This window comes from Vipera berus (genome assembly GCF_964194415.1).
Source record: "Vipera berus genome assembly, chromosome: 3".
In the NCBI taxonomy this organism is placed as follows: Eukaryota; Metazoa; Chordata; class Lepidosauria; order Squamata; family Viperidae; genus Vipera; species Vipera berus.
The window spans coordinates 110905209-110930358 of NC_138204.1; the positions used below are offsets into that span (position 1 = coordinate 110905209).

The 25150-nt window shown below is 40.6% G+C and overlaps 1 protein-coding gene across 1 annotated transcript in view; it reads left to right on the forward strand.

The window, feature by feature from the left end:
* Nucleotides 1-9792: 9792 nt before the first annotated feature.
* The window catches only part of LOC308666634 (centrosome-associated protein 350-like), a gene marked incomplete at both ends in the record, with an annotated part of 64964 nt that continues 49606 nt past the window's right edge, over nt 9793-25150 (forward strand). The window contains 8 exon segments of the mRNA XM_081325527.1: nt 9793-9797; nt 10305-10358; nt 11294-11877; nt 12517-12630; nt 12883-12996; nt 20270-20416; nt 21931-22565; nt 23394-23515. Coding sequence (XP_081181653.1) covers nt 9793-9797; nt 10305-10358; nt 11294-11877; nt 12517-12630; nt 12883-12996; nt 20270-20416; nt 21931-22565; nt 23394-23515 — 1775 coding nt within the window.

Consider the following 25150-nt stretch of genomic DNA (forward strand, 5'->3'; position numbering starts at 1 on the left):
TTAAAGTGATCGGGCTCTCCTGGATAGATCAGGCTTGGAGGTTTATCTGCAAGGCTGCTCAGATAAATATGATGGACATCAGTCAGACAGAATTGCTTACATCTGCTCCCAGTTGAATACCAGTTGTGGGGCAGGACCTATAGGATAACTAGAGTATAGTCTTGCTTAGTTATTTGGGAGAAGTTTGAACCGGTTGAATCTGATGAAGTGGCCAGTTCTCACAATTGTGAACTTGGTTATCTGTGTACTAGATCAATGCCTTCTGGCCGACTAAGGCCTCCAGGGAGGTGATATGTGGTTGAGTTTTTGCAGAGGTACATTTTTTTTGAGAGAGGGCCATCCCACCATCCCTTAAAGAGGTGGTGGTTCACCCTCTCCTCAAGTAGCTATTGCTAGACTGAACCAGACTGAACAGCTTTTACCTTTTTACGGAATGTAGTTAAAAAGATTCCAGAATATCTAGAAGAAACAGATTATCTAGACTCTTTCGGCCTGGTTTCAGGCTTTGATATGGGACCAAAACAATATTAGTTGTAGGAGGCCTTTCTGCAACTACTTCTTGTGCACCAGTTGTACCTGTCACTGGACCAAGAGACTCAGCTCATAGCCACTGATACCCTCGTCGCCTCCCATATGGATTATTGTCATGCACTCTACATAGGGCTGCTCTTAAAACAGCACCCAGAAGTTAAGCTGGTTTCAGAATGGTGGCTGTGCAGGCACGTTCTAGTGCTCCTTCTATCAACACACATTCCATCTCTACTCTGTGAGTTGCATTGGCTACCAGAACATTTCCAGGTTCACTTCAAGGTAGTAGTGATTCCCTATAGAACCTTTCATAGCACGGGACTGGGTTATTTGAACGATTGCCCCTCCTCAGTTGCATTTATCCAGCAGGAGAGGCGTAATCTAGGTCCTGTCTACTAGGAAATACTTTCTGCTAGGTTCAGGAAAAAAAGCCTTTTCTGTTGTGGCACCTGTCCTTTGGAATATCCTTTTCTCAAGAGAGCAGATGGGCCCCAACACTATTGGCCTTTTGCAAGGCCTTAAACGTGTGGCTTTGTGACTGGGCTTGGAAAACCGGGTGTGCAGTAGAGCCTTCTGCAGTGCTTATGTTGACTGTTGTTTGATTTTATAACTTGGCTGGGGATTGTGTTATATTGTTTTCTTATGTGGTTTTCTATGCTTTTTATATTATATTAATATTACTTTTAATGGTTGTAAGTAGCCCAGGGCCATGTACAGATAGTCCTTACAGCCATTCATTTAATGGTTACAACAGCGCTGAAAAAGCTGACCTACAACCTGTCCTCACGCTTATGACAATTGCAGCATCCCCATGGTCATAAGATCAAAATTTGGGCACTTTGCGACCAGCATGTATTTACAACAGTTGCAGTGTCCCAGGATCACATAATCACCGTTCACATCCTTCCCAAGGGACTTCCGACAAGGAAAGCCAGTGTGGGAAAGGCAGATTTGCTTAACAACGGCAAAGAGTCTCAGCAAAAAGTTGTAAAATTAGGTGCAACTCACTTAGTGACTACATCATTTAGCGAGGGATGTTCCATTTGTAAGTCAAGGACTTTGAGGTGGCTTTGAGATAAGCAGTGATATCAATTGAAATAATATACAAACACTGGTTTAAAAATCTACTGAAATGTATCTATTAACACTAAAAATACATTTATTTAATTCTCTGTAAATAAATGCCAATATACTTATTTTTGCTTGTTTGCTCCACAATTTTCCTGCATGGGATCAGGACGTCCTGCAGTGAGTATCTCTCTCCTAATCAGTATAGAGGCTAACTGGAGAAAGTTTTGACAGTGCTTCCGGTTGGGGAAAAGAAACATTTCCTTTCAGAGTTTTGGCCCTGCCTTGCTGCAGAGTACACACTTACTCTACCTAGAATTAACAGCCAATATTCTCCCTTCTGTTTTTCTCCCCAGTCCTTTCTTTTTACTGTCCATTTCATGATTCAGTCTTGCCATGGCCACCAAGCAAATAAGGAGCATTTTGCTGTTCAGTGGTATATCAGAAGACCACTCCAATATCTGGGGCTGAGGACTAGCTCTGTTGGTGCTCTAGTGTGCTTTTTTGTTTACTTGACATGTTAACCTCAAAATAGACAATACTGTGGCTACGCAAGCTGCACAATTCTTAGAACTACTAGAACTCCTATTGCTACTCCCTTAGGGACCTAGATGGCCAAGCATCACAAAGGATCGGTTTAGTAGTTCCAGGTCCCCTGTTTTCCTTTCCACCCTGTGCCAACTTCTGATCTCCTCAGTTCAGGAGGAGCTAATTTCTCCGATCAGCTCACATTTTTCCTGCAAGAGGAGCATGGAAATCTTTATAGATTTACCCAATGGAATAGGACAGAGTTCCTCTCTTATTATCAATTGTGACATTTTAATTCACACTGCCCTAGGTTATCTCAACCACCTGTAGTGGGTGGCCTACCTCGATAGCACTGGTTTTGGAGAGCATAATAAAAATAAATCGGAGAAGAACAGTTTAGTATGGGACTCACGTGTCCATAGCTTTGACATAAAGTATGAGGCTGAAGAAGTGGATCATATCGTCAACCTGGAGAATCCAGCAGGCATTCAGATAGCTGAGGCAGTTCCTAATGACTACCTGAGAAGGTGGGGGCTGTTAAACACTCCCCCCCCCCGAATTCTAATAGAACATGACAGCAATTATAAATAGCAGAATAGAATTGGTCACTTCTCAAGAGATGATGGTGGCAGTTCACCTGATTAAGCCACATCAGTAACTGGGTCACATAAGAGTATATTCCAGGCTCTTTCTCCTTTATTCAAAACAACTCTTAAAGCTTTGGATTGTGACATCCTGTTTCAGGTCCTTGCCGCTCATTGCCCTGCATTCAGACCACCACCTTGACTCATGGAAATATGTTAGGAACTCTCTTGTTTTAGCCTTTTTGATTGCTTGGGCCTCTAAATGATTCCTGCTGGCAGATTTATTTTATTTTATTTATTTTAATTCCATTTATATCCCGCCCTTCTCCGAAGACTCAGGGCGGCTTACAAGCTTAGCAGTAGCCTTCATTCTATGTATATGCCTGCAAACTACTCAAGTAAAAGATAGCTAAAAAAATTTCTAACTCCAAGTTTTAATTACCCTCTATTAAAATATTTGTCTTATCGCCACTGGTTATCTTTTCAAGATGGCAATAAAGACTCTTTGAGTTATTGTTCTGTTTTCTCTCTTACCTACCTTGCATAGGACAAATTGTTTCCAAGCCACAAAAATCTTAGAATGTACAATTTCAGTGCCATGAGGTTTTGTTATTAATCTGGTAACTGGCCCAGTAATGAAATGGGCTGCTCCGTTGCCTCTGCTACAAAACTCTTGGCTGGCTCATTTGGATGAATTCATAAGCTATAGTTAAAAATAGTGTTTGAGGATCCTACCAAATTAGCAACCAACAACCCTTGCACCTGACAGTTAGAGCAGGGGTGCCACCTCCAGCTGTGTATGGGAACGACTTCAGGGTGTTGCTCAAGATTCAGAGTGGAATGGAGCCATATCGGTAGGCTTAATTTCAGGAAGGCTTAATTCATGTGAAATACCAGATGATTTGCCTACAGCTATTGTCCGTCTGTGCTGCAAGATCTGATCCAACTTTGCTTGCGGGTTGATAGGAGCCTGGAATGGTGATAAAGTCCTGCTTTGTTCCATCAAGAAACTTTTAGGCCAGAAATGTTGCCTTTGTGAGCCCCTGGAAGAGAAACATTATTGTCTTACGAAGAACCCATGCAGATTCGGAGAGCCTGATTTCATTTGTCTCTGAAGAAAGCTGAACCACAGACAGGTTGTCTATGCCTCTACCTCAGAGGCTAGGTCTCTTGCCTCCACATATTTATTGAAGCAATATTGCCATTCCTCTTGCCTGGGAAGCAGCACTACCCAGTCTAGATGAATTTCCCATGCTAGAAAAGGACATAGTGTCCGGCAAGCCCAAGCTATAGATTAGTTTCCAAGCCAAGACCTTGTAGTAAGTATGACTGCAGGTTTGTGGCCAGAGGAACATTGATTTAGGAGCAATCATCAGTTTCAATGACTTAATTGTACTAGAGCAGACATGTCAAAAACAAGGCCCGGGGTGTGTGTGTGGATCCGGCCCGCAAAGTGGTTTCATGTGGCCCGTGAAGCCATCCTGGAAACAGTGAGGGAACGGCCCCTGCCGCGTCGGCATTGCCCCCTGGGCACACGCTGGGGAAGTATCACCCTTTGTGCGGAATGAAGAAATGCACCATCGCCTGGAAGTGGCCAGCACATGGCCCTGCCTACTTTGGGCAGGTTAGGGGCTGGGCAGCGTTGCACTTCTCTTCAGATTCGTGCCACCTGGCTCAGCATCTCAGCACTGTGAGGAAAGTGCCCTGCTGCCTGCCAAAACCAGGCAGGCTGGGGGCTGGGCAGCATTGCGCAGGTAACATCGACTCTCATGCTGCTCATGGCATCCCCTCCCCCAGAGCCCACCAAGCCGCATATGTGAAGTAGGTGAGGGCCATGTGCTAGCCACTTTCAGGCGATGGTGCATTTCTTCATTCCTCACTAATGATGACAGTTCCCTAGCTTCATTTCTTGCCTCTTTTTCTTCCTCCGTCACCTCAAATATTTTCCCACCATTCTGTACTAAGGAAGGAAAGGAAGGAAGGAGAGGGAGGGTCTGAGGGAACTCCTGCCTTAGTCCTGCCCTGCTGCCCTTTAACCATCCCCTTGCCCCCTCCTGGCCTATCCTGGGGGGGTCTCCCATCCTATTGCTTTGGATACAAAGCCAGGTCTCCTCACATGGAGAGGGATCTTCCCTCTTGACTTTGCCCTCATACCCATCATGAGCAACCTGGCTAAAGAGAACAAGCACAACAGCAGCAGCCTTGAGGAGGAGGTAACTGCAGCTGGGCGCCCCCTTGGGAAAGGGGCTGGGCTTAGTGCTGCGGGTGCTTGATGGTTGGGCTGGGCATTTGACCTCCACGCCACCGTCCGTCTCCCCCCCTCCCGCATGACCTGAGAGGAACAATGAGGCTCCTCCAGTGGACCATGCCTTGGCACTTGCCCTGGTCCATCTCCTTGTGTCAGAGACCCTCAGATCTGTCCCACTCCTGCCCAGGCTCCCATAGGCACCCTTGACACGAACAATGTAAAGCTGGCCATGCCCACCCAGTAGGCCACATGTACTCCAGCCACGCCCACCCAGTAGACCATGCCCACCCTGGCCACCCCCCCCAGGGGCAACCACAATGCTGATGCGGCCCTCAATGAAATTGAGTTTGACACCCCTGGCGTAAAGGCTGGGTGGCAGAATTAATGGGACCCGATAAAAGCTCCTGCCCATCAATGGTCTCTACCCTCAACGGAGGGTCCACCGGAGTCAAGGGAATGCCAAAATGAGCCGCAAAGGCCTGGTCCATAAAATTGGTCGTGGCCCCCGAATCCACCAGCGCATGCGCCTGGATCCTCCCTGGTCAGTCAGACAAAAAGACCCAAGTGTCCAAAATCAGATGGCGAGGGGGTCCAGAGTCCATGTCTGCTGTTCCTGGCGGGGGTGTAGTGCGTACCCGGCCTAGGCCGCTTTCCTTGCCGGAGGTCTTTGATGCATCTGGCTACAGTCTGAGTGCGGATGGGGTCCTCATACATGAGCCTCATGTGTTGCCAGAAGCCCTGGTAATCAGTCAACAAGGGGCTGTTCTGAGTCAATAACGGTGTGGCCCATCGGGCGGCAGAGCCAGAAAGAAAGCTGATTACAACCCCCCCCCCCAGCTCGGTCATCAGGGAAACCCTCCGGCCTCATAGACATAAACAATTGGCACTGTCCCATGAAGGTCGAGAACATCTCAGGCTGTCCAGAAAACTTCTCCGGCACTGCTACCGGGCATTTCCGACGGAGAGGAGGGAGTGCAGGAGCATTCAGCAGAGCAAGTTGTGCAGACAATTGGCCTACCTGCTGTTGTAGGAGTTGATTGCCTGCAGCTGCTGCTGCTGCTGCTGCTGCTGCTGCTGTTGTTGATCCATCTTAGGTAAAAGATGGTTTGTCTGTTGGGGTGACAAACAAGTTGTTCTGTTCCCCCCCTCCCAGAGCACAGACAGACAAGCAGGCATGACTCGCAAGAGTTAATACAGGCTTTAATTAATTGCCTACTGATAAGGTCTTGGCAGCAACATAAGCTTGTTACCTCAAACTTCAGCTGAAATGAGATAACGTCCAAGCAAAGAGTTCATTAGCAGATGTACAGAAGCGTTGCCAAGAATGCAGACCAAGGTTTCAAACAAGAAGCAGAGTTCCCAAAGACGTGACCCAAAGTTGTTGAAACTATTGTTTGTCACAAAGTTCTGAGCGTAGCCACACCCTCTATATACCTTACGGGGTGTGGCTCAGTGGGTGTGGCTCAATGACTCAGCTACTCCCTGAACCCTCCTTCCCAACCTACGTTGCTGCAGACGCTTGGCCCTGCGTCTTTCTTGAGGGTCTAGCCATGACTCATCTTCGCTAGACTGCTGCAGCTGTTCAAGCACCAGCTGCTCCTCTCGGCCTCCCGATGGAGACGGAGGCCTTGCCAGTTCCTCCCCATCATCCTCAGAGTCCTCATCCTCAGTTAAAACAGGCGCAGGTGTCGGGGCCACAACAAACACACAACACTATGTGTGGAGAAAAAAAGGCACAGCACACCAACATCAAAACCTTATCCCCACTGTAAAACATGGCGGAGGGAGCATCATGGTTTGCGGCTGCTTTGCTGCCTCAGGGCTTGGACGGATTGTTGTCATTGATGGGAAAATGAATTCCCATAAAGAGCCTTGGTGGAGCAGTGGGCTAATGCCTCCTTAAGTAACACCAGCTGCCTGCAATTAGTGCAGGTTCGCATCCCACCAGGCTCAAGGTTGACTCAGCCTTCCATCCTTCCGAGGTAGGTAAAATGAGGACCCAGATTGTTGGGGGCAATTAAGCTGACTTTGTAATAATGCCACTTCGGGTGTGTGTGTGAAAGCCCTAATAAGCAGGCATATACATAGAATGAAGGCTACTGCTAAGCTTGTAAGCCGCCCTGAGTCTTCGGAGAAGGGCGGGATATAAATAGAATTAAAAAAAATAAATTCCAGAGTTTATCAGGACATTTTGCAGGAAAACGTACGACCATCTGTCCGCCAACTGAAGCTCCGCAGAGGATGGGTGATGCAACAGGACAATGACCCAAAGCATACAAGTAATTCAACAAAACAATGGCTTCAACAGAACAGAATACGCCTTCTGGAGTGGCCCAGTCAGAGTCCTGACCTCCACCCGATTGAAATGCTGTGGCATGACCTTAAGAGCGATTCACACCAGACATCCCAAGAATATTGCTACACTGAAACAGTTTTGTGAAGAGAAGTGGTCCAAAATTACTCCAGATCGTTGTGCAGGTCTGATCTGCAACTACAGGAAACGTTTGGTTGAGGTTATTGCTGCCAAAGGAGGGTCAACCAGTTATTAAGTCCAAAGGTTCACATACTTTTTCCACCCTGCACTGTGAATGTTTCCATCTTATGTTCAATTAAAACATGACAACAGCTAATGTTTGTGTAGTATTATTTTAAGCAGACTGTGTTTTTCTATTGTTGTGACTTACATGACGTTTAGAGTGCGTTTTATGGCCAATTCATGCAAAACTCCACGTAATCCCAAAGGGTTCACATACTTTTTCTTGCAACTGTAAAAGGCTGAGCACCAAAGAATTGAGGCCTTTGAACTATGGTGCTGGAGAAGACTCCTGTGAGTCCCTTGGACTGCAAGGCGATCAAACCGGTCAACCTAGAGGAGATCAATCCTGACTGCTCTTTAGAAGGCCACATCCTGAAGCTAAAACTCAAATATTTTGGCCACCTAATGAGAAGGAAGGACTCACTGGAGAAGAGCCTAATGCTGGGAAAGATTGAGGGCAATAGAAGAAGGGGACGTCAGAGAATGAGGTGGCTGGATGGAGTCACTGAAGCAGTAGGCATGAGCTTAAATGGACTCCAGAAGATGGTAGAGGACAGGAAGGCATGGAGGAACCTTGTCCATAGGGCCGCGATGGGTCGGACACGACTTCGCAGCTAACAACAAAGCTTCCGTTAGTGGTTCACAAATATATTACTATTTTTTACTAGTTTCATTTTTAACTAAGGTTTTAAAAACCAAAAAAAATTAAAACAAATTTAATTTTTAATATAAAGATTATAAATAACGTTCAGTCCTGGGGCTCTTTCAGTTACCACGCTAATTAAACTGGGCCAGCGTAAAAATCTTTTACCAAGACATTAATGTGGCTAGGAAATTTCTCTGTTGCTCCCAATTCTGTCTAAGTGAACTTATCCCAAACTTGTCATGTTTTTAAAACCCAGAAATGTTATAAATTTGAGAGAAAATCATAAGACTAGAAGTTTTCTACTGGAACCCTCTTCAGAAGAATTTATAATTATCTACCATGATTAACAAAGCTACTCTATCACAGCAAAATTCATTGCAAATAAAAATTAAAAATAGAAAACCACATTCAAGCCTCAGTTGAAAGTGACTAGGTCTCTTAAGTATTTGGTTCAGATGTTTCCTACCATTGTTTCAAAAACTTTAATTGTAGCTGGAAATAAATGAAATTCCACTAGACCCCCCCAACTTCTTTCATCTTTGAAATTTTATTTTTAGCTATTATAATATTGCTAGCACTGATTTGTGTTTGTATGTGTTTCGTTGATGCATTATTAAAAATAAACAGGAAGAAGGAATAGCGTCATACTTTGTCATTACAGGTAGTTCTCATTTAATGAACATAATTGAGATTGACAGCTACAGTGCTAAGCAAAGTGATCACTAAGTGTGCTTTCCAGCTAGAAAGAGACAAAATTTTTGATGTTTAGAAAAACGAACAACTTACTCTCTTGTCTGACAAAGAAGAGATTACCTATAGCAGTGATGGTGAACCTTTTAGAGACCATGTGCCCAAACTGCAACCCAAAACCCACTTACGGTATATGTCGTCGGGTGCCTGATGGGCGTGGCTGGGTGTGGCCCATTGGCTGGGCGTGGCTGCGGTGGTAAGGGCAGACTGGGTGGGACTAAAAAGTTTAATCAATCAATTCCAACTTTGTGCGATCTTTTTTTTCCGGTGAGAAGTTGAAATTGATTGATTGAACCTCTTTTTTTTTTGCACACGGCAGTGGAGGCCGAAATCAAAAAGGTTTTATAAAACTTAGCTGAAGGCCTAGTACTGGGGCGATGGCATGTGTGCCCACAGAGAGGGCTCTGTGTGCCACCTGTGGCATGTGTGGCATAAGTTCGCCACGGGCCTATAGAAATAACTTTTCTCCCTACACTCGCACACACAGCAGACAGAGTACTTGCGCAAATGGAGCCATGCGCACCAGCTGTTTGCGTGAAACCATCCCCTCTCCCCCTCGCCCACCGTTGCCGATGGTCTGCAAAGCCAGAAAGGTTGAAGACCACTGCTCCAGTCCTGAGCTCCTGCATGATTGCATTGGTTTTGATATGTAGAAGAGCAAACATATCTCTTGCAATCTCTTCCTCTCCAATCACTGTAGAAGGGGGGGAAAAACATAAGTCAACCATAGGCACAGGACAATATGTACTGACTATAATAGAGATCATCATGTGACTGAAGTTGAAAATGGTTGTAAATTAGTTGTAAAGTTATTTTTTCAGAAACATCAGAACTTTGAATAGTTGCTAACTAAGTGGTAAGTAAGAAAGCACTACCTGTCCTTTGATTATCGTGTTTCATTGCGATGAGGTAAGAGTATGGAAGTGCAAAACAATTGAAACTGAGTAGAGTCCAAACTTCTGGACAAATGTAGAGTAAAGCATAGAGCAGCATTTTAAATTTAAATATGTCTTTTAAGTTCCAGACACTGCTAAATTTGAAAGCAGTGTTTTGCACACTGGAAACAGTGTTCCCGCTACCACAAACTTCTAGTAGTCACAATATATATAGCATAATAACTTATCTTTTATTGTGTAACTGTCTTGTTTGTAATTTCATGAAAAGTCTCAAATTTGTGCGTGTATTTGTGTATAATTAATGCAGCTCTTTTATCTATTACTTTTCAGTGGGTATTTGCAAGCTTGAAATTATATTGAAAGTCTATCTAATGTTAATTTTTACCATAGTTCTTGACTTCCTATTGAATCCTTAGAGATGCATGAAAGACGTCTTGATTTTTGTTGCAGAGTGCAGGTCTTCCAGTCAAAACAAGGAAAGTTGTTTCTGCAAGCCTCTTCGTGTTACCGCTTTGGATAGCAATGTGAGTCCGAATGGACATGTGGAATTTCGTCAGCCCCTGGCTTCTTTCAGGTGAGTTTGATTAGCTTTGTCATTTTACTATTGCAGGGATTATAGAAGTAAACTGTAAGCATAATTATATACTGTTTTTGAAGAACTTAACACACATTGATAACGATTTCTGTTTCACCTTAATGAGATTTCATGAAGTAGAGCTCTTGCTTGTGTTATTGCTTGCAATTTAGGAGGGAAGACAATGTTTTTACCAAGTTACCATGATACTAGCTGCATTGTAAAGACAGTAATCACCTCCATTCTAAGAGTGAGGGAAAGGCGTTAATGGTTCTTGGGAGAGGAAAAATATACTAAGTGAGGAAATTATCCTACTTGAACCTTTTGATGCTATTTTATCCGGGAGAACAACACAGTTCATGAAATAAGGTTTTTTTTCCTGTATCATATCCCCTGCCTTTCTATAGCAAAGACTAGGGTGCTTTCCCCTCCCCTCTGGTTTGGTGGAAGCAAGTACCATGTATCACATTCCCTCTATGTTCTTATGGGAAAGTGAGGGAGCATTCTTGTTTTAGCTCATTATTTGGGAAAAGAGATGTGCTTAGTAGGTCTACATGAACTGCAATATCATGACTATTAAGGAAGTTACTACGCTGTTTCATACTGTTGACCTAGAAAGGTTACTGAAGGGGACTTTTTGGTTTGGCTTTTTATAGCCAAGATCCTTTGGATATCTGATAGTGAAAATGCCAATCCATGTTTCTGTGTTCGTGAAATCTTGGAACTGGAGAGGAAAAAGGAATTATTATCTTGCTTAGAATTATAGTTTCAAAATGAAAAGGCCTGGATGACAGGACATTCTCAATGACAGGAGAAAAAAAGATTTTCAAATTGCTTATTTCTTTCTCTCAAGTTCAAAGTTGTTTTTTTTTATGACTAACATAGGTTTGTTAGAGTTCTTGTTTTCATTTTAATGTTTAATGTGCTTCTGTTAGAGATTCTCGGTGGTCACCATCTTACAAAACTTCTTGCCAATTGGCCAGACGTCTGAAGTATAAAGAAGCAGGGAATAAAACAGAAGGAATTGGTATGATCTATGATAAAGGAGAACCAGATTTGCATGGCAGAGATTTGAAAAGCTCATCTTCTACAGATGAAACTGTTGTTCGCTATTTGAATGACCATCCAGCAATTAACGCTTTGCAAAGTTCAGATGTGGTGAATCCTACAAAATTAGAAGAAAAACGTGAGGAATCCAAAGGCGATGAGTATACAAAAATATCTCCAAGTTCATTAATCCAAAATGAACTAAAAGAATTACAATTGGTAGAATCTTCTTCTTCTGCCAGTACCTCAAGAGCCCGTAGATTAGATATTTTAAAGCAGCATCAGCATGATGATAAACTGGAAAAACTGAAAGAACGAATTAGAAAGCAATGGAAGTGTCCAGAAGAACTGACTACCAGAGGACATGATCCTGAGTATTCTGATCATCCTATAACTGTTGCAGCTCCTGAAAATATAGTGACTCCTAAAGTCAGAAAAGTGGCAACAGCACCAATGGCTCCCTCCTATAAAGGTGCATAGTTTCTAAAGAAAATGTATATATGGGAAAAAAATCTCTGGGTTGTGTAATAAGATTTCCACTGTTCCCTTCTCGGGATCAATTAAAAACCCAACTAAGATTATTTCAAAATTAAAGTTTTTAATTTTTTTTCTACCTTCCAAACTTTAATCTGTTGTCTAACATCATATATTTTCTCCTCTTTTTTGTCAATAATATATTGTGACAAACTCTTTGTGAATAGTATTTGTTGTTGAATTATATGCAGGTTTTTTTTTAATGTGTACTACTACTTCACCTAGAAAACTTTTTCCGGAATTGGTAGCCGAACATGGAACTGGTAACAAATAATTGGCTACAAATGGACCACAGAGGTATAATATAGTGGTTGTATTCTAATGGTTTTGTAAAGATTTGTTAATTGTGTGCATAAAGATTGGGAATTTATACTTCATTTTGTTTTTTATCTTTGTTTTTAATATTGAATGTTTTTAGACAGAAACTTCTCAGCTACTTTCAGGTAGTAGAGACTTGAAATCTAAATAGCTCTGTATTTGATAACCAATATATCAGATGCGCAAGATAAAACTAACTTCCTCAATAGAACGTCATGAGTATTTTAATCTGCTAAAGTTAAGTGTATTGATCTTTTAGGTTTCAATCCATCAGAAGCCAAAATTCGTACTCCTGATGGAAAGGTATGGTGTGAAGAGGAATTTCTGAACCTCAGTAGAGAGTTATGTCGAGATTTAGAATTCCAGTTGGCAGGTAAATAGCCAGAGTAATTTTGTGAGTATTTACATGAAAAGCAGTGCTTAACCCATGAGCCTGTAATTAATACTTTGAAGCCCTGTTTCTCAGAATTCCTATACATATAAAGAAAAAAAAATCTTTAACTTAATTCATACCTTGTTTCAATGAGTTCTGATTTGAAAATTAATAATAGTTGCTATAATATCCTCCTGTAGTTTTGATGGGAGTTTCCTTGATGCACTAATGGTTCTTCAACACATTTTTCAGAAGAGGATTTGCCTGCAATAAAGATACCTACTGAAAGAAAAGAGAAAAAAGGACACAAACCAGTGCGGAAAACCCAGAAGATTGCCCAACTCTCAAGTCCTGATTTTAAATCAGGTGCATTTTATTGTAATTTTTGGTTTAAATATTGTGAGCTACCAAGAGTCATTGACAGTCAGGTGGCATACAAGTTTTATCATTCATTCATTCATTCATTCATGACTGACTGACAATCATCAGCGTTGGCTTGTTATACTTTTCAAATAATGTACATGAGAGCTGCTTCCACGTGTCTGAGGACTACAGTCATATTCTCTCACTATCCTCATGCTTGCTTACTGTTTCCTCAAATATGACATATTAATAGCATGTGTCATGTTAACCAAGCATTGCAGATACATGACCCTATGCTAAGGTGAAGATCTTAAGTTTCACTGCAAGAGTTCTGTAGATTTTCTACTCTCTGTAGAACACATTGAAGGATATAAAGAGAGACTAAGCAAAGTAAGCAAAGATTAAAGGCAAGGATAGCTTTAATTTAAGAATGCAAGAAATTATTATTGTTATTATTAAATTTAAAATACAAAGATAAAAAAAATAAAGCTAACAAAAAAAATGCCGTGACCTGAAGACCTGGTTGTTCCAACAAGCGGGTCTGGACTGACTACGATTTTTAATTAGGCTTTTTACTGGGTTAAATTGTCTCGTAATTATTGTATCTATTGTTTAATTCTTTTTTAAATTTTTTACTCTATGTTTTTTAATTTTTATTGTTGTGAGGCGCCCTGAGTCCTCAGGGAGAAGGGCGGCATATAAATTTAATCAAATAAAATAAAAACAAAAAAAGGGAGAAGGGGGGAAAAAAGTTACACAAGAAAATATTTCTCCCGATCACTTCTGGTAGCGCTGCCGCGCCGAATGGCGGCGTTTTGAAGCCGCCCGATCCTGGGAAGCGTCACAGCGCTCGGAGGCAGCGAAAATCAGCTGTCCCGCGGCGCTGGAGCTTCTCCCTCAGGAGAAGAGGGAGAGGCGAGCCTGCCTGGGTAGAGGTAGAGCTCCCCTGTGATTCTCCCAAGTAGTTTGGGGGATAACAGGATGAGCCCCCTCGGAGCCCAGGCTTTCTCCGCTCTCAGGACGTTTTCGCTCCAAAAGGAGTCGAACCAGACGCGACAACTGCACCTGCTGCTTAGATGGGACTGTGAGTATTTTGTTTCTTTGAGAAGCAGGCAGAGCAAAGCAGGAAGATCTGAATTTTCAAGTTGGATTTTAACTTTAACTCAGATTCATTATCTTCTTCAAGTTTTAAGTTTGAAATGGAGTAAAAATGGCGCTGGAATGTTTCTTTCCTGTGTGAAGTGACTGCGTTGGAAAACTGTTATATTTTGCTACATAGCAAGAGATACAATTTGCAAATGACTTTACCCAGTACCGGATTTGGTTTATTGATCTTTGGGAGAAATTTTATTTTTTCTTTCCTTTCCCTTCTTTTTTTTTTCTTTTTTTCTCTCCTTTTTTATGAATTTTGATTCTGCTGGGTGAAAGAGGAAATCGAAACCTAAGAGATGGCTGTGAGACGTGGGGGAGGGCCTCCAATTTCTAAGAATGTTATTTCTTCACCTTTACCACAAGCTGTAGGGCAGACTTCGATGAAACCTACAGTACAACCACCGTCCCCCCACCTCCTGCATTTACACTGACAGACATTCAGCGAGTTGTGATGCAGTCAACACAAGTTTTGCAGCAGGAAATAAAGGAAACAAGGGAAGAATTTGTTAACCAAAACAACCAGATGAGGGAAGATATAGTGCTTGCACTCCAGGGTTTGGCTGCACATATAGAACGCCTGGATGTTCGTGTGGACTCAGTTATGGAGTATGTGGAGAATTTGGAAAACAAAATCTTGGATGCTGAACAGAAGATTGACAGAGCAGAGGCTAAGATTGACAGAACAGAGGACGAAGTTACTATATCACAATATAAGAACATGGAGTTTGCTTTGCATATCACAGGCCTTAAAGAGAACCCTAAAGAAGATTTGGAATGGGAAGTAGCACGAGCAGTGGCTCCTGTTTTGAAATGTGAACCTGAAGAACTACTTAAAGAAATGAATAAGACATTTAGGGTTAACTCCTGGATTGCTAGGCAAAAAAAATTTACCTAAAGATGTAGTGATTTATTTTTCCAGGAGATCAACCAGAAATTCTATTATCCAGGCTTTTTATCGGGAAAAATTTCAAATTGCAGGCCAAGACATTATGATTTTAAAGGAGATCCCTCCAAAAATTCTTAGAAAAAGGAAAGATTTTGCCTTTCTGTCTGATGATCTTAAGAAGCGACAAATCCAGTTCAGATGGGAAATACCTAATGGAATTGTGGTAAATTACGCAGGGACCAGATACAGATTGGATACAATTTTAAAAGCAAAAGATTTCTACACTAAGGTCCTGAAAGCAGGCTCACCACCATCTCCTTGTATCAAAAGAACAGAAGCAAGACAAGAAGATAAACAATTGAGTGAAGGGGCAATGTCATTGCCTCTTGAGGAGATGCGGCAGGCGGAGGTTACGGAGCAGAGTTTGGCATTAAAGGAAGACCCAAAAGAACAGAGGATGACAAGAGCTGCATATAAGCGTATGGAAAAAGAGCAAAAACAAAAGCCTGTACCTGGTCCAACTACACAAGATGCGGCTGTCTCAGAGCCTGTGGGAGGAGCACGTCCGAAGAGAGCAACAGCTGATCTTCAGGCCATGTTCCAAAGGCTCATGGTCACCAGAGATGGTGAAGTTTCTGACATGGAATGTTAATGGCTTAAATTCACCACAGAAAAGAAAGAATTTTTTTATCTGAAACAACATAAAAATGTCATTGTTTGCTTGCAAGAGACACATATTGCATTAAAAGACCAAAAGTATCTGATTAATTCCCGATTGGGAACACATTTTGCATCCTTTGCTCCGGACAAGAAGGCTGGAGTGGCCATTTATTTAAGAAGACACTTTTCGGCAAGATTGATTGAATCGGATAAATAAGGGAGATATGTTAGTATTGAATTAATACTACAAGGAAAGAAAGTTCTTCTTATTGGATTATATGCTCCAAATCAACAACAGCAAAAATTCTTCAAATTTTTACATCAGAGACTAATCGAATTGGATTATAAATCTGTTATTATGATGGGGGACTGGAATGGAGTTTTGGTGCCATCTGAAGACAAGAAGGGATCCTCCAAAAACTTTTTTAATTCGAAATTGCCTAAAGCTTTTTTTGATTTGAAGGAAGATCTGGAATTAAGAGATGTATGGCGGGAAAGGAATATGAGAGACAGAGATTTTACTTTTTTTTCAGATAGACATAAATCTTTCTCCAGGATTGACTTTATTTTGATTACTACTGATCTTTTTTCTTTGGTTAAGAACGTTAAGATTTTTCCTAGGACAATGTCTGATCATAGTCCTGTTTGGTTGGAGTTTTTTGCTGAAGATGGTAGTAGAAGATCCTGGAGGCTGAATGAGAATTTATTTACAAATGACTTGTTCTTGCAGAAATGTAGAGAACATATGAAAGAATTTTTTGTTACAAATATGCATAAAGGTACATCGATGGAAATGGTTTGGGATGCTAGTAAAGCTTATATTATTATTATTATTATTATTATTATTATTATTATTATTATTATTATTATTATTATTATTATTAATTTAATTTGTATACCGCCCTTCTCCCTAGGGACTCAGGGCGGTGAACAGGGCAATACATAAAAACTAGATACAAAAATTAAAATTATTAAAACATGATTAAACAATGCCCATAAATTAATACAAATTTAAAATTAAAGTCATTTATAAAAATCCCACCCCGTCCCATCAGGCCAGGCCAGCTTGTTTAAAGAGATAAGTTTTAAGATCGCGCCGGAAGGAGCGGAGATCGGGCGCCATCCGGAGCTCAACCGGAAGATGGTTCCATAAATCCGGTGCACCCACAGAGAACGCTCTCCCCCTGGGGGCCACCAGTCGGCATTCTTTGACCGGTGGCACCCTGAGGAGGCCCTCTCTGTGGGAGCGTACTGGGCGGAGGGAAGTTGACGCCGGCTGCAGGTGCTCCCCAAGGTATTCTGGACCCATGCCATGAAGGGCTTTGTAGGTCATTACCAACACCTTGAACCTCACCCGGAAGACAACTGGTATGAGAGGGGTTTTGATTTATATCAGGGGTGTCAAGCTCAATTTCATCGAGGGCCGCATCAACATTGCGGTAGCCCTTAGGGGGCCGGGTGGGTATGGCCTGGGTGGGCGTGGCCTACTGGGTGGGCGTGGCTAGAGTGCATATGGCCTACTGGATGGGCGTGGCCAGCTCTACATTGTTCTCATCAAGGTTGCCTATGGGGGCCCGGGCAGGAGTGGGACAGATCTGAGGGTCTCTGGCAGAAGGAGGGTCTCTGGGCCAGGGCCAAGGCAGTGCGGGCCGTTCCCTCACTGTTTCCAGGATGGTTTCGCGGGCCGCATGAAACCATTTCGCGGGCCGGATCCGGCCCCCGGGCCTTGTGTTTGACATGTCTGATTTATATGAACAATGCTTATTTATTTTTTATTTATTTTTTATTTTTATTACATTTATATCCCGCCCTTCTCCGAAGACTCAGGGCGGCTTACAAGCTTAGCAGTAGCCTTCATTCTATGTATATGCCTGCTTGTTAGGGCTTTCACACACACCCTAAGCGGCATTATTACACAGTCAGCTTATTGCCCCCAACAATCTGGGTCCTCATTTTACCTACTTCGGAAGGCTGAGTCAGCCTTGAGCCTGGTGGGATGCGAACCTGCACTAATTGCAGGCAGCTGGTGTTACTTAAGGAGGCATCAGCCCACTGCTCCACCAAGGCATAAACAAATGCAAAAACGTTTAGATCTTGAGGAAGAGATTAAATCTAAGGAGAAAAAGCTTATTTTGAATCCATTGGATAATAATTTAAGGATTTCAATACATTTACTGAAAGAACAATTTAATATGCTACTGGCTGATCAAGTAGCAACTAATTTGCGCTATGCTAAACATAATACTTTTTGTAACGCTAATAAGCCTGGTAGATGGTTGGCTTATCAATTAAGGAAGAAACAGAAATCACGTACTATAGATAAAATAGAATATAAAGGAAAAGTAGTCTACCAACAAAATTTGATTAAGAGGAGTTTTTTAGATTTTTATTCGAAATTATATTCTAAAGAAAATATACAAGCTTTAGATATAGACAAGTATTTATAGGGAGCTCATTTTCCGAGACTCTCAAAAGAACAACAACTTGAGATGAATTGCCCAATTACATCAGAAGAAATTTCTTTAGCTATTAAACAGTTGAAATTTGGCAAGGCTCCGGGAACAGATGGATTAACAGCAATTTACTATAAAAAGTTGTTGCTCGAAATGATTGAACCCTTAAAGATTTTGTTTAATGAAATTCAGACTGGAGGTGCAGTTCTTCCATCATGGAGGACAGCTTTTGTATCATTGATTCCAAAGGAGGATCAAGACCTTACTCAACCTAAAAAATATAGACCTATATCGCTTTTGAATACAGATTATAAGATTTTTGCTAAAGTATTGGCTAATAGATTAATGCAAGTTTTGAAACAAATAATTCATAGTGATCAATCGGGATTTATATCTGGAAAAAGTGTCTGGAAAAAGTATTATTATAAGTTAAATTATAAAATACCGATTTGGGGAATTCCTGGACACGCGATAGAGGGCGTATCTATGGGAGTGAGTATGGATATGGTTTCTTATAAGGAACTACTTAGATTGCAAGGGAATGATTGGCAACTTAAATCATTAGAGGAGTTAAGACAAGAAAACATAAGTTACTCTTGGTTTCAATATACCCAATTGAAAGCTAGGTGGAAGTCAGATCAAAAGGTTGGCATCACAATTACAGATCAAAATTTAGTAAAATAAATTAGAGATTTAAATTGTGCACATATAAAGAGGATATATAATGCTTTAATTGAATTGGATTCGGAAATGGAACTGGTTAAAGACTGTATGATAAAGTGGGCACAAAATATTCAGGAACCAATTTCGTTGGACACCTGGGAGATAATTTGAGTCAGAAATGTTAAATTTACTCAAGCTCAAAACTTAAGAGAAAATTTTTATAAAATGTTTTATAGATGGCATCTGGATCCCAAGAGGTTGTCCAACATGTATCCTAATGTACAGTCTAAATGTTGGAGATGTGGTAGTTTAGAAGTTACCTATTTTCACATGTGGTGGACTTGTAGAAATATAAAAGCTTTTTGGATCAAAATTTGGTGGAACATTCAAAAGATTTTTAAGAGAAAGATAAAGTTCTCTCCGCAATTGTTTTTATTGGGTGTTGTTGTAGATTGTGATGTTAAAGAAACTAACTTGATGTTGAACATGATAACAGCAGCACGGTTACTGGTGGGACAATATTGGAAGAAGGATAGTTTGCCCACTATAGAAGAATGGGTGTTTAAAGTTTCGAATCTTGCAGAAATGTCTAAGATTTCTGCTTATTTGAAAGATCATTCACAGGAAAGATATATTTCAGTTTGGAGGAGATGGATAAATTATATTCAGAACAAATATGGGACTAAAAAGTTCCATTTAGCTTATGAGTAGATTTTAGTGGGATTGTTATTGGTACTTTGTTTGTAGTTATGTTAAAGGGGAGTTAAAGCACATTATGAATTTGGTTAATTGTATATTATGCATAATTTTTATTTAGAATATGATTATTGTAACTATAATCCTGTATTTAGCTGTGGGAAGTGGGGGGGGAAGTGGGCGGGTTTGGGGTGGGGGGGATTTGGGGATATATTGTAAAATCATGTTGTAAAACTCTTTAATAAAAAAAAATATTTCTCCCTTCATCAAGACAAGTACAACAATTTCAGCAAGTTATCACCTTTCAGCCAAAGGTTTGCAAACAATTTCAGCCAAAAATCTGTTCATCTCATATCTCCTCTTTTATCATTTGCTAATAAAGCCTTGTTCTGTGGTCTCCTCATGGGGCCCACTGTAAGGAGCTCTTGTTCTAGAGGGGGGTTTGAGGAGCTGATCCATTCACTGGCTTCTCTTTCTGCCACGGTCATCAGCTCTGCTCTCTGTGGAGACGCATTCCGTCCACCACTGCTTCCCCGGAAGTCGGTAACGTTAGTTCAATAGAAACCCATGAAGAAGGAACTCTGGGAGACTAGTAAAAGAGTGCTACTAGCCAAGTAATTTCAGGTGGTGATGTCATTCTGTGAAAGGGTGAGACAGCAGTGCATTTCCTTTTCTTGCCACTTCTATCCATGTATTTGCCTTGAAAGATAGAGTAGTGGTGTGTTTTTCAATAAGAAATGTTAAATGTTTTTTTTTCTTGGTTTAGGTGGTGCCAACACAATAAGTACAACATCCTGGCGAGATGGACAAAGACTAGCAAAGAAAATACTGGGTCCAGTGCCTAAACTAGAGCAGCCAAACACTCAGATATTGTCTAGTGACAGGAGTGAAAAAGATAAATCTATTAAATCTGGTAAGTTAAATCCTCTCTCTCTCTCTCTCTCTCTCTCTCTCTCTCTCTCTCTCTCTCTCTCTCTCTCTCTCTCTCTCTCTCTCTCTCTGTGTGTGTGTGTGTGTGAGAGAGAGAGAGAGAGAGAGAATTTTTCATGCCAATGAATACAGTGAACAAAATGGAACTAATTCTGAACAATTATTCTTTAGATCATATTGCACACAGAATTCTTTAAATCACAAAATAAAAAAGTGGTAGCTTCACTTTAAAGGCTGAATGAATACCGTACGGCAGGGGTCCCCAACCCCCAGAGTGAGGCCCAGTACTGAGCCACAGCCTGTTGGGAACTGGGCCAGACAAATGGAACGCAAGTGCACGCAGCTGCATTTGCGCAAGCAGTGCATGCGAAACCATCCCCTCTCCCTGGAGCAAAAAAGATTGGGGACTATTGTTGTACAGCACAGAATTACTAATTCATTCCTTTTTTAAAAGACACAAAATGGTAAATGTAAATAAAACTTAAGATTTACCATGCTTGAGCACCCAGCAATATTTCGTGAAATATTTTGCTACCAATAAAAGAATCTTCAAGGAAAAAAATGTTAAGATTTTTTATCATTTTTAGACGAAGGCAGTTGTCAAGTATTTTTTCTATTCCTAAAATAAATGATTCCATTGCTGATCACACCCAGTTTTGCAAAATTGTAATTTTGTAAGAGAAGCTGTATTGTAGAGCCTATATACAGTCTGATTATGCTATAAATAATTTCTGTAATATAGCAAAATCTCATGGATGTTCCAGTTGAAAATCTGAGAACATGAAAATTATAGCTATAACTAATTCTCTCATTACCAGTTTCCAAAGTTCTATATATTCTTTTTCAGATAATGGTTAAAAAAATTACATTGCAGTTGCATATTATTTTATTAAAGGTAAAAAGGTAAAGGTAAAGGTTCCCCCGCACATGCGTGCTAGTCGTTTCCGACTCTAGGGGCCGGTGCTCATCTCCATTTCAAAGCCGAAGAGCCAGCGCTTGTCCGAGGACATCTCCGTGGTCATGTGGCCGGCATGACTAGATGCCAAAGGCGCACAGAACGCTGTTACCTTCCCACGGGAGTGGTCCCTATTTTTCTACTTGCATTTTTACGTGCTTTCGAACTGCTAGGTTGGCAGAAGCTGGGACGAGTAACAGGCGCTCACTGTTACGCGGCACTCGGGATTCGACCCGCCAAACTGCCGACCTTCCGATCGACAAGCTCAGCGTCCTAACCCACTGAGCCACCGCGTCCCTTCTATTATTTTATTACCCAACATTAATTCCAACCTTTTAAAAGCAATTTTTCCTTCTGTATTAAAGAATGTAGTTTCTGGATAAAGTGTTCAAATCTCGTAAAATAAGATAGATTAAAAAATAATGCCCATCAAATAATGTCCCACATAGTGGATATTGAGATGAATGTGCTAATTTGAATCTTAGTTACTTGCTAATGTTAAATTCTGATCTTCTCCCTCCGCTTCCCTCTACTATCCTCAGCTCAAGTAAAAGAAACCGACTGCAATGTGCCCGTGGATGTAACACTCCTCACAAAATGTCCTGAGCGTTCATGGAGCAAAATAAGAGCAAAGAACCTGAAGAAAAAAGATGTTGCTCCTCACAATGGGGGACTAGGAAATGATTGTGTAAATAAGGATTTCTTGCCAGTAGAAATCCGTGGGATTCTTGATGATCTGCAACTGGATTCTGTAGTTCAGGATTCAGAGAAGAGGAATGAAGAATGTCAGAATCAGGAATCAGAAGCATCTCCCTTTTCTAGAAGTCACAGTCCAAGCAAAAAAAAATCAGACAAAGTTCCCATCAGTGAAGACACTCAGTTTATCTTAAAGAAACGCCACTATGATGCAGATGAAGTGCGCCAGTATATTGCCAGACAGCGAGAGGCTAGGAAGAGGAGACAAAGTGAAGAAAAGAAAGCACAAAAAGAGGCAACAGAGCAAAAAAATAAAAGACTCAAGGAACTTTACAAGAAACAAAAAGAAGCTGTTGCCAGTAAAACAAAGACAACGTCAACATCTGAAACGGTCACTAAACAGTTACAAGAAACGTATTCTAAATTGTTCTTGGAACAAACATTGCTGGAGAATCCAGCACTCTCTGTGCAAGAAGTTCAGGTATCTTGATAAGAGTTGGAATAGTTTCTGTATGTTTTCCATGTTACTTTTAAAAAAATGCATACAATAAGCAGAAATAGCTGTTATTTATTCATTTGTTGCATTTGTTCATTTGTTGCGTTCATTTGTTGCCCTTTCCTTGATATTAATGCCTGGGTACTTTTTTTGAGATCTGAAGGTGAGTTATATCACATTAGGTAGGGTTTAGGTTTTATCCCCTTAATACTATTAAACTTGTTGAGGTAATTCAAGCTAAAAGAGACTAGTCAGAGTTATCTATTAAATTCCACGGTTGCCTAAAGACGGAATCAGGAACAGGGTAAGTAAGAATAGAATTAGCAAGATGTGTAAGAATTGGCAACAGCTCTTGTAGTCTGCAACTGTAGTATAATATACATTTTTTAGCATAGCGTAAGATGTGAATAGACATTAGCCAGATTAAAGCATTTTTAAAAACGCAGACAGGCACAAAATAGATAAGGGCCCTGTATTCTTCCCTGGTCGTCAACATGTGTTAATCCTAGCTGCTCCTGCTCCTTCCACATTAAGGAAGTGTCTGAAGATTCATTCTAGATATGTTTAGTTGAACACATTTAGAAACCATCATGTCGCTGGAAGCCTTGATTATACAACTGTAATACTCATGGAGTATAAGCCTTGGCTATTTATTCGAGTCATTATATAGTTGTTACTTTATTTAATTATATTGAAAAGATTCATGTTCAAATCCTCAGTCATGAAAGTCATGGGATAGTATAGTTCATAGTCCAATACATTATTGATTCAGTTTGCCCTTATTGTATAAAACATGTCAATTTTTCTTCCCAGTCCAAACCTGGATATCAACCATCTGGAGAATCTGATATTGAGAACAAAGCTCAGGAGCGTCCTGTTAGTGCATCATCCAGTAGCGATATGTCTCTCTCTGAGCCTCCTCATCCTCTTGTAAGGTAAGAAAGTAAGAAGGCATTCAGGGCTAGGAAAGTGGTACACACTAGACATATGATTTTACATATGATTTAGCTGTACAGCTTTTGTAGCAGCTGAGAATTTTGAAATATTTTTCCAAAGCTTTTGAAAATATATTTATTAAAATTCAGTGCTCGTAAAATTCTTAAATATGTCATGAAAAGCAAATGCTTCTTCATGGATCATTACAAGACAAGGATAATTTCTTCTGTATATTCAAGGCTATATCTGTACCAAGATTCTGCAGGAATGAAAAAGGAATAGTACAAGATTATATTGTATGAAGAATTCAGATTCACTTTAAAACATTCAAATTTGGGGCTGGTAATATGTTTGATGTTTATCTATACTGGGTTTTTTCAGATTTTAGTTAACTATTTTTATGTATCTTTTATTAATTTTTACAGTAACAATCTTTAGTATTTAGTAAGCAACACATCTGGGTTTGTATGTTTGACATTAAAAGTAATACAATATCCATTCCTACCCTTTATTCCATTTTTCTAACCATTTATAAATTTTTTCCCATGTTTGAAAGTATTCTGAATCTTGCTTCCCCTTCATTTTCAATGTGAGCCTATCCATTTCTGCACAGTCCAAAATTTTCTTTATTATGCCTTCTACAGATGGTACTTCTCCTTTTTTCCAGTATTGAGCAAATATAATTCTCGCTGCTGTTAATATATGTAATATTAAGTATACACATTTTTCATCATAATTTTCTGAGATTATATCTAAAAGAAATAATTCCGGTTTATGGTTTACATGCTCCTATTGTCTTTTCTAGCCACCTATGTATTTTCGACCAATAGGGGTGTCAAACTGCTGGCCCGCGGGCCGGACACGTCATCCCAAAACCGCTCCCACCCCATTGCTGGCAAAGGAGAAAAAGCTCCAATACATTGCGCAACGTCATGTGACGTCGCAAGTTTGACATGTCTGCTTTAGGGCATGTCCACCAAGATTTTGTCTGCATTTCCAAATATTGCTAGACATATTTTTAAACATTTTTGCTAGTCTTGTAGGTGGTGAATGCCATCTATACAACATTTTATATAAATTTTCTTTATAAGTAGCTGCCCTTGTTATTTTGTAGTTTCTTTCTCAAAGTTTTGTCTTTTTTATAACTTTACATTGTGCCCCAAGCTTTTTGCCCAAGTTATCATTGTTTCTTTAGCTTATTCATCATCCATCTTTAAATTTAACAGGAAGCTGTACAGTTTCATAATCAATTTGTCATCTGATGACAATAGTATCTGGTCTAACGCTTTCTGGTCTTTGTTAAAACCATATATTTTTGCATCTTTCTCATATCTCATTTGCATTTGCAGATGTGGCCACCATGCTAGCTCAATTCTTTTAACCATGTTAGTGTGGTTGCAAGACCCAGTCTGGTAGCCCAAACCGTCCATTTTCTTTTGCTTCTTGTAACATTTTCAGTCTGATTCTAGCTTTTTTCCCTTGCCAGATAAATTTCAATATCGATGTATTTAATTCATTGAAATTTTTTTTTGTCAATTTTTATCGGTATTGTTTGAAATAAAGTAGTTTTGGTAAATGTTCATTTTCACAGTCGCTATTCTTCCCAAGATTGATAGTTGTAGATTTTTCCGTTT